The sequence below is a fragment of the Carex rostrata genome, chromosome 5 (genome assembly GCF_964058835.1).
Source record: "Carex rostrata chromosome 5, lpCarRost1.2, whole genome shotgun sequence".
Classification (NCBI taxonomy): domain Eukaryota; kingdom Viridiplantae; phylum Streptophyta; class Magnoliopsida; order Poales; family Cyperaceae; genus Carex; species Carex rostrata.
The window spans coordinates 14,692,592-14,702,063 of NC_135922.1; the positions used below are offsets into that span (position 1 = coordinate 14,692,592).

General features: G+C 27.4%; 1 protein-coding gene across 1 annotated transcript; it reads left to right on the top strand.

Moving 5' to 3' along the window:
* The first annotated feature begins 260 nt into the window (after positions 1 to 260).
* On the top strand, positions 261 to 2,042 carry LOC144553909 (uncharacterized). Its single transcript, XM_078302089.1, has 5 exons — positions 261 to 752; positions 856 to 1,035; positions 1,144 to 1,209; positions 1,292 to 1,357; positions 1,926 to 2,042. The coding sequence occupies exons 1-5, from the start codon at positions 261 to 263 to the stop codon at positions 2,040 to 2,042; spliced, it is 921 nt and encodes a 306-aa protein (XP_078158215.1).
* The last annotated feature ends 7,430 nt before the right edge of the window (positions 2,043 to 9,472 follow it).

Here is a 9,472-nt window from a genome sequence, read left to right on the forward strand (position 1 = left end):
CCTCTGGAAAGCCCGAAGCAGAGGAACTAAATACTAAGAAAGGAATAATTTGTTTACATTAAATAAAAAAAAATACTAAGAAATTGAATACATTTTTTACATTGAATAATTTTTTTTTTGTAATATTTAATCAAATAAGACCGCTCAGACTTATCTTGAGCAGCAGAGTATAAATATCAACACCCCAAAGAGACATAACATGCATTGATCTAATTCTACCATTCTCCCAAATAAAAAAGTCCCAAAAAAGGTTTGAAGAAATGGATCACTGTGCAGTAGCATATGAACAAAATATTTGCGCTGATGAGCCAGAAATAATGCTACAATGGCTTAATTCGCAATACTTCAATCAATCCATTTCAATGCAACCCAAATTCTTACCTCTCCATGAGGATTCTACATATAACTCTTTTCCCAACCTGGAGTTTTACAATGCTTATCCATGTAATTTCTACGAGTCAAATCCTATCAATTGCTCCTTCCTCCCTTCTCTTGGTTACAAGAGCCACCAACAAGGCATGGAATGCATGGCAGAAGACCCACATGCCATGTCATACTCATATCTTGATGTCGATGTCAACCAACAATGTGAGAGTCAAGTTTTCACCGATGGGGTGGTGGACACCGATAATGTACTGCAGCTGAAGGAGAAAAGGAAGCTTGAAATCAATTGCAATGAGAAAGAAACCAATGATGTCACTGAAAGTATATCAAACAATGTGCCAAGAAAGAAATCCAGGCCGTCTGTTCGGGTTTGTGTCTTTCTTACATTCAATACTGTTTCAACCATGGATTGATGCATATACTCAACAATATGAATCAGGTTAATTTTGATTTAGTGTTTCAAAATTCCAGGCACCGAGAAGGGCTAAAACTAGCAAAGAAGGGAGTAGCAATGTAGAGTCAAGTTCATGCAGCTTTGAGGATGAATTGAACGGGGAATCAAATGCAAATTGTAATTCAAAAAATAATTCAAATAACAAATCAAAGGCCAACAGGGGATGCCCAACAGCCTCCCAAAGCCTATATGCAAGGGTATGTTATGATCATTATATAATAACTTAATTATCAAATCCTAGTACTGTTATAATATCCGTATAGTGTTTATTGGCCATTCCTAATTGGTGTTCCCTCATTAAGCAGAAGCGGAGAGCGAAGATCAATCAGCGTCTGAGAATTCTACAAAATCTTGTACCGAATGGAACAAAGGTAGGTTTGATTAAATTATTTATGCTTTTTTACTCTTCCTTTTTGAAGAAACTGCTTTTAATGGATTGAATTTGATTGACAGGTTGACATCAGCACAATGTTGGAAGAGGCAATTCTATATGTGAATTTCTTACAAATGCAAATTAAGGTATCCGATATATAATTAGTGTCAAACAGAAAATAATACAAAAATATATAACAATAAAAAGCTGAGCAAAGTTCGTGTGTGTTTTGTTCATTAAGAGAGTTTGGTGAGCATAACTCCAAAAATCTATTAAATTGACTTGATCAAGTGATAAATCCAAACCGTTGAATCCGATCAACCTCACAAGTAATGCATGTAAATGCAAAATTTTAAATATTTCAAATTAAGTTAGAACAAATTTAGTCAACCGGTAAAAAAGTTAACTTCGTACAAGTTATTTTATAAGTTATTTTATGCATTTATTTTCCATAATATTTTTACTTCGTATAAAATGAAATCGAAAATTTTAAAATTTTGTATGTACATGATTCACTTGTGAAGTAGATTGGTTTTGAATTGTTTGAATCCAATCCAATAGATTTTCAATGTTGTACTCATCACCAAATCTCTTGGTGAGCACAACACATGCTAGCTTTGTTCAAAAATACTATATATCTCTTATATAAATATATGTTAGTTTTGGTACTTACCTTTTTTGTATTAATTTTTTTTGAACTTTTGGTTAATGCAGCTTCTGAGTTCAGACGATCTATGGATGTATGCTCCTCTTGCTTATAACGGAGTCAACATTAACATTGATGACAGTATATATATGTCAATAGCCAGTAACAAAATGATGGAGAGTTGACACCAATGAGGGAGGAATAAACAAATACAAATAATTTATTTACTTTTTCTTGCTGTAATGTTTTCCTTTTTGTTTGTTTCTATATTTGAACTTCTCAAAAAGATAAAAAGAGTAATGATCATAGGGGTGTTAATGACACTCATTTACCCATTTATCCTATCCGTATCGTATTCGATAAGACGGGTATGGGTAATATTTTTTTTTTTCATTAACTTATTGGGTATGGGTATGGGTAAGGACCTTTTTTTCGTTAGATGAATGAATATGGGTACGGATAAAGGTTATTTCGTACCCGTTGGGTAACGGGTAATTATATAAAATAAAGGGTAAATTTTGTCGGAGGTCACTGGACTTTAGTCTTTGTTACTAATTGGTCACTCAAGTTTGTTTTGTATCTTGGTAGCCATTCAACTTTCAATTTGTTTCAATCAAATCATTGTGTAACCATTTTTGTTTAAAATAATGATAAAATATGACATAACAGTCTATTCAGCATATTTAATAAATTATGCAACTTATTTGGGGCCATAAAGTATTTCTCACCCACTTTCTCTCTTTCTTTTTCCTCTCTTCCAGCACGTCTATACTCTGCACTTGTTTATCTTTGTTTTCTCGGCCATCCATTGCCAATGTGTCTCTCCAGTATATTCCATACACAAGTACATAACAAATTCTAGCTAATTCAAAAATCTTCTATTAAATCAATTTAATTCAAAAGGCTGCTCTCTTATTCTATTGAACGCTTGCCATCTTCTACCCGATCAGAGTATAAGAAATAAGGGTATAACATTTATATCAATTAAAACACTATGTTCTAGCTAATTACCTTCATTTTTTAAGTAAACAACCACTTCTTTATTTCATTTGAAATTTCGTTTAAGCCAAACCCTAACAAGCGTCCAGCTTTCACAACGAGAAAATAAGAGAAACTCTGATTGCTTGATCTGTTGCTTTAGAGCAGGCACGATGTGTGAAGTTTGGGAATATGGTGGAACTCAGATCCCTTGTGGTGAAAACTTGTTTCAGTGAAGAACGACATCAATGGATGACTGGGTAAAAAAAAAAAAAAAGTAGAAATGTGCTGGGATAGAGATCAGAGGGTGAGAAATACTTCATGTCCCAAAATAAGTTGCATAATTTATTAAATATGCTGAATAGACTGCCATGTCATATTTTATTATTATTTTAAACAAAAATAATTACACAGTGACTTAATTGAAACAAATTGAAAGTTAAATGGCTATCAAGATACAAAACAAACTTGAGTGACCAATTAGTAACAAAGACTAAAGTTCAGCGACCTCCCACGAAATTTACCCTAAAATAAATTATATCATAAGAATAATATTATGCTAAATATTTTGTTTTTTTATTTGAATGTTTTATTATTTAGTTAAGGAATTGAATTTGTTAGAATATATATTTGTGATTTTGATTTTTTTTTTTCTTAATAAAAAACTATTACTTAGAATTAACTGTATATTTATATTTTAATTTTAATTTTATATTAGTAATTGTGATTGCATATGTATGACAGGATAAGTTTTGATGGTTTATTTGAAAAATTAATAAAATTATTATATTTGTATTATTTGTTATTCACCCACTACCGTTCGTTACCCGGTAATTTTAATGGGTATGAGTAGGGCAGGATAAGACAAATTCTTAACGGATATGCGTAGGGTATGATAAGGTTAATTATTAGTGTGTATGGGTGTGAAAATGGTTCCATATACCCGTATCGTACCCATTGATACCCCTAAATGATCAGAATGATCCAAGTGACTTCTTACATATTGGATTCTTTGTCACTTAGCTTTCTTGTAAGCTCTGTAATACGATTCATACTTAGTGTCAACAATTTTACACTAATTTCGCTTCTATTATACTTGTTGAGAGATCCCTCGTCGCTTAAAGAAAATGTACCTTCTTGAAGATATATATCAGATAAATCCAAGACAATAAAATACTAAAGCCACGGTAAAGGTCAACTCAATAATGTTACCAATTCTATCTCCATGTTTAAATATACTATATTTTGGGAGGGGATTATGTCTTTATTTACTATCACTAGTGGAAAAACAGAAATCAGGATCGGCCTATCTGGATCGGTTATATGGACACCCGATCCTAATAAGTATCTGGATCGGTTTATTTAAAAAAACCGATCCTAAAAACTATTCAGATCGGTTTTTAGTAACAACCGATCCTAGTTTATTACTATTAGGATCGGTTTTTTGTGGAAACGGATCCTGATACTATCAGGATCGGTTTTATTTTAGAACCGATCCTAATAGTTCAATCATTTGGATCAGTTTTTAGTAAAAACCGATCCTGATAGTATCAGGATCCGTTTCCAACAAAAACCGATCCTGATAATTAAAATATCTCAAATAAATCTTATTAATTGAAATATATCATAAAATAGCATCTGGATCGGGTCTATACATAATAACCGATCCAGATAACTTAAATACATATAACAAATTAAAATATATCAGAAAATAGCATCTGGATCGGTTTTTAGCAATAAAACCGATCCAGATACTATCAGGAACGGTTTTATTGCTAAAAACCGTTCTTGATAAATTTTTTTTTTTTTTTTTTTTTTTTTTTTTTTTTTTTTTTTTTAAGGTAGCATGGTAAAACCTGGCCAGCTTTCAAGTACGTTTTTTTTTTTTTTAAAGAGGTTTATAATTAAATTAATTTCTTTAAAGAGGTCAAATTAAAGATATTTCATTCCCTATGTACATCCTATATATGAACCGTCTGATCAAATTCGAAATAATATGGTCTTGGTCTAACCATATATATTTTGTTATCTCAGGTAATATGAATTCGTTTCCATTTGTTCATGACATCAATTAAGCAATTAATTTTATGGTATTAATTTATAAATAACAAATAAATAATTAAACAAACAATTATACAAACACAAACAAGTTGTTTATTTTTTTTTAAATAATCTCTGGTTATATATATATATCTCAGATAACTTAAATACATATAACAAATGAAATATATATCAGAAAATAGCATCTGGATCGGTTTTTAGCAATAAAACCGATCCAAATACTATCAGGAACGGTTTTATTGCTAAAAACCGTTCTTGATAAATTTTTTTTTTTTTTTTTTTTTTTTTTTTTTTTTTTTTTTTTTAAAGGTAGCATTGTAAAACCTGGCCAGCTTTCAAGTATATTTTTTTTTTTAAAAAAAGGTTTATAATTGAATTAATTTCTTTAAAGATGTCAAATTAAAGATATTTAATTCCCTATGTACATCCTATATATGAACCGTCTGATAAAATTCGAATCAATATGGTCTTGGTCTAACCATATATATTTTGTTATCTCAGGTAATATGAATTCGTTTCCATTTGTTCATGACATCAATTAAGCAATTAATTTTATGGTATTAATTTATAAATAACAAATAAATAATTAAACAAACAATTATACAAACACAAACAAGTTGTTTATTTTTTTTTAAATAATCTCTGGTTATATATATATATATCAGATAACTTAAATACATATAACAAATGAAATATATATCAGAAAATAGCATCTGGATCGGTTTTTAGCAATAAAACCGATCCAAATACTATCAGGAACGGTTTTATTGCTAAAAACCGTTCTTGATAATTTTTTTTTTTTTTTTTTTTTTTTTTTTTTTTTTTTTTTTTAAAGGTAGCATTGTAAAACCTGGTCAGCTTTCAAGTATATATATTTTTTTAAAAAGAGGTTTATAATTGAATTAATTTCTTTAAAGATGTCAAATTAAAGATATTTAATTCCCTATGTACATCCTATATATGAACCGTCTGATAAAATTCGAATCAATATGGTCTTGGTCTAACCATATATATTTTGTTATCTCAGGTAATATGAATTCGTTTCCATTTGTTCATGACATCAATTAAGCAATTAATTTTATGGTATTAATTTATAAATAACAAATAAATAATTAAACAAACAATTATACAAACACAAACAAGTTGTTTATTTTTTTTTAAATAATCTCTGGTTATATATATATATCTCAGATAACTTAAATACATATAACAAATGAAATATATATCAGAAAATAGCATCTGGATCGGTTTTTAGCAATAAAACCGATCCAAATACTATCAGGAACGGTTTTATTGCTAAAAACCGTTCTTGATAATTTTTTTTTTTTTTTTTTTTTTTTTTTTTTTTTTTTTTTTTAAAGGTAGCATTGTAAAACCTGGTCAGCTTTCAAGTATATATATTTTTTTAAAAAGAGGTTTATAATTGAATTAATTTCTTTAAAGATGTCAAATTAAAGATATTTAATTCCCTATGTACATCCTATATATGAACCGTCTGATAAAATTCGAATCAATATGGTCTTGGTCTAACCATATATATTTTGTTATCTCAGGTAATATGAATTCGTTTCCATTTGTTCATGACATCAATTAAGCAATTAATTTTATGGTATTAATTTATAAATAACAAATAAATAATTAAACAAACAATTATACAAACACAAACAAGTTGTTTATTTTTTTTTAAATAATCTCTGATTATATATATATATCTCAGATAACTTAAATACATATAACAAATGAAATATATATCAGAAAATAGCATCTGGATCGGTTTTTAGCAATAAAACCGATCCAAATACTATCAGGAACGGTTTTATTGCTAAAAACCGTTCTTGATAATTTTTTTTTTTTTTTTTTTTTTTTTTTTTTTTTTTTTTTTTTTTTTTTTTTTTTAAAGGTAGCATTGTAAAACCTGGTCAGCTTTCAAGTATATATATTTTTTAAAAAAGAGGTTTATAATTGAATTAATTTCTTTAAAGATGTCAAATTAAAGATATTTAATTCCCTATGTACATCCTATATATGAACCGTCTGATAAAATTCGAATCAATATGGTCTTGGTCTAACCATATATATTTTGTTATCTCAGGTAATATGAATTCGTTTCCATTTGTTCATGACATCAATTAAGCAATTAATTTTATGGTATTAATTTATAAATAACAAATAAATAATTAAACAAACAATTATACAAACACAAACAAGTTGTTTATTTTTTTTTAAATAATCTCTGGTTATATATATATATCTCAGATAACTTAAATACATATAACAAATGAAATATATATCAGAAAATAGCATCTGGATCGGTTTTTAGCAATAAAACCGATCCAAATACTATCAGGAACGGTTTTATTGCTAAAAACCGTTCTTGATAATTTTTTTTTTTTTTTTTTTTTTTTTTTTTTTTTTTTTTTTTAAAGGTAGCATTGTAAAACCTGGTCAGCTTTCAAGTATATATATTTTTTTAAAAAGAGGTTTATAATTGAATTAATTTCTTTAAAGATGTCAAATTAAAGATATTTAATTCCCTATGTACATCCTATATATGAACCGTCTGATAAAATTCGAATCAATATGGTCTTGGTCTAACCATATATATTTTGTTATCTCAGGTAATATGAATTCGTTTCCATTTGTTCATGACATCAATTAAGCAATTAATTTTATGGTATTAATTTATAAATAACAAATAAATAATTAAACAAACAATTATACAAACACAAACAAGTTGTTTATTTTTTTTTAAATAATCTCTGATTATATATATATATCTCAGATAACTTAAATACATATAACAAATGAAATATATATCAGAAAATAGCATCTGGATCGGTTTTTAGCAATAAAACCGATCCAAATACTATCAGGAACGGTTTTATTGCTAAAAACCGTTCTTGATAATTTTTTTTTTTTTTTTTTTTTTTTTTTTTTAAAGGTAGCATTGTAAAACCTGGTCAGCTTTCAAGTATATATATTTTTTAAAAAAGAGGTTTATAATTGAATTAATTTCTTTAAAGATGTCAAATTAAAGATATTTAATTCCCTATGTACATCCTATATATGAACCGTCTGATAAAATTCGAATCAATATGGTCTTGGTCTAACCATATATATTTTGTTATCTCAGGTAATATGAATTCGTTTCCATTTGTTCATGACATCAATTAAGCAATTAATTTTATGGTATTAATTTATAAATAACAAATAAATAATTAAACAAACAATTATACAAACACAAACAAGGGTTATATATATATTTCTCAGATAACTTAAATACATCTAACAAATGAAATATATATCAGAAAATAGCATCAGGATCGGTTTTTAGCAATAAAACCGATCCAGATACTATCAGGAACGGTTTTATTGCTAAAAACCATTCTTGATAATTTTTTTTTTTTTTTTTTTTTTTTTTTTTTTTAAAGGTAGCATTGTAAAACCTGGTCAGCTTTCAAGTATATATATTTTTTAAAAAAGAGGTTTATAATTGAATTAATTTCTTTAAAGATGTCAAATTAAAGATATTTAATTCCCTATGTACATCCTATATATGAACCGTCTGATAAAATTCGAATCAATATGGTCTTGGTCTAACCATATATATTTTGTTATCTCAGGTAATATGAATTCGTTTCCATTTGTTCATGACATCAATTAAGCAATTAATTTTATGGTATTAATTTATAAATAACAAATAAATAATTAAACAAACAATTATACAAACACAAACAAGTTGTTTATTTTTTTTAAATAATCTCTGGTTATATATATATTTCTCAGATAACTTAAATACATCTAACAAATGAAATATATATCAGAAAATAGCATCAGGATCGGTTTTTAGCAATAAAACCGATCCAGATACTATCAGGAACGGTTTTATTGCTAAAAACCGTTCTTGATAATTTTTTTTTTTTTTTTTTTTTTAAGAACAACTTTGAAAATAAAATAGTATTAGAATCAGTTATTTCAAATAACCAATTCTAATACTATTTTTTTGTATATGGCATATGGTTCAATTATATGGTTGTTGTATATGTAATTAGTGTGGTGATTAATAGAATATATATATGGTTGTTGTATATGGCATATGGTTCAATTATAAATATTTTTTGATGAAAATTAATGTAATTTACATTATTAAAATTTATGTGATAATATAATTAGTTATTTGACATTGATATTTCATTTTGAAGTCATTTTGACTATTGAATTTTTTTATACAATCATGCATGATGCATCAATGACTTGTGCCATATAATAATATACATAGGACTTGAACCCTTGTTGTGTGGGGTTGTGAAGGAACGAATACGAATATTAGCATTTGGTCGATCGGAACCGTTAAAATGAAAGAATGTCATATTAATTTCACCATTATAAAATTTGATACAATTCGGGATTCGTGTACTAGTTCATCAAAGCAAAACAATATAGCAACATCGCACGGCCGTAAATAATTTACGTTGGATCAAAACTTACAGTTGTCGGGCCTTCGGCACTTTTACGTTATTAATGTTCCATGTTATATCTTGATCATTTTAAAAATTATTACATGTCATTTAATTAC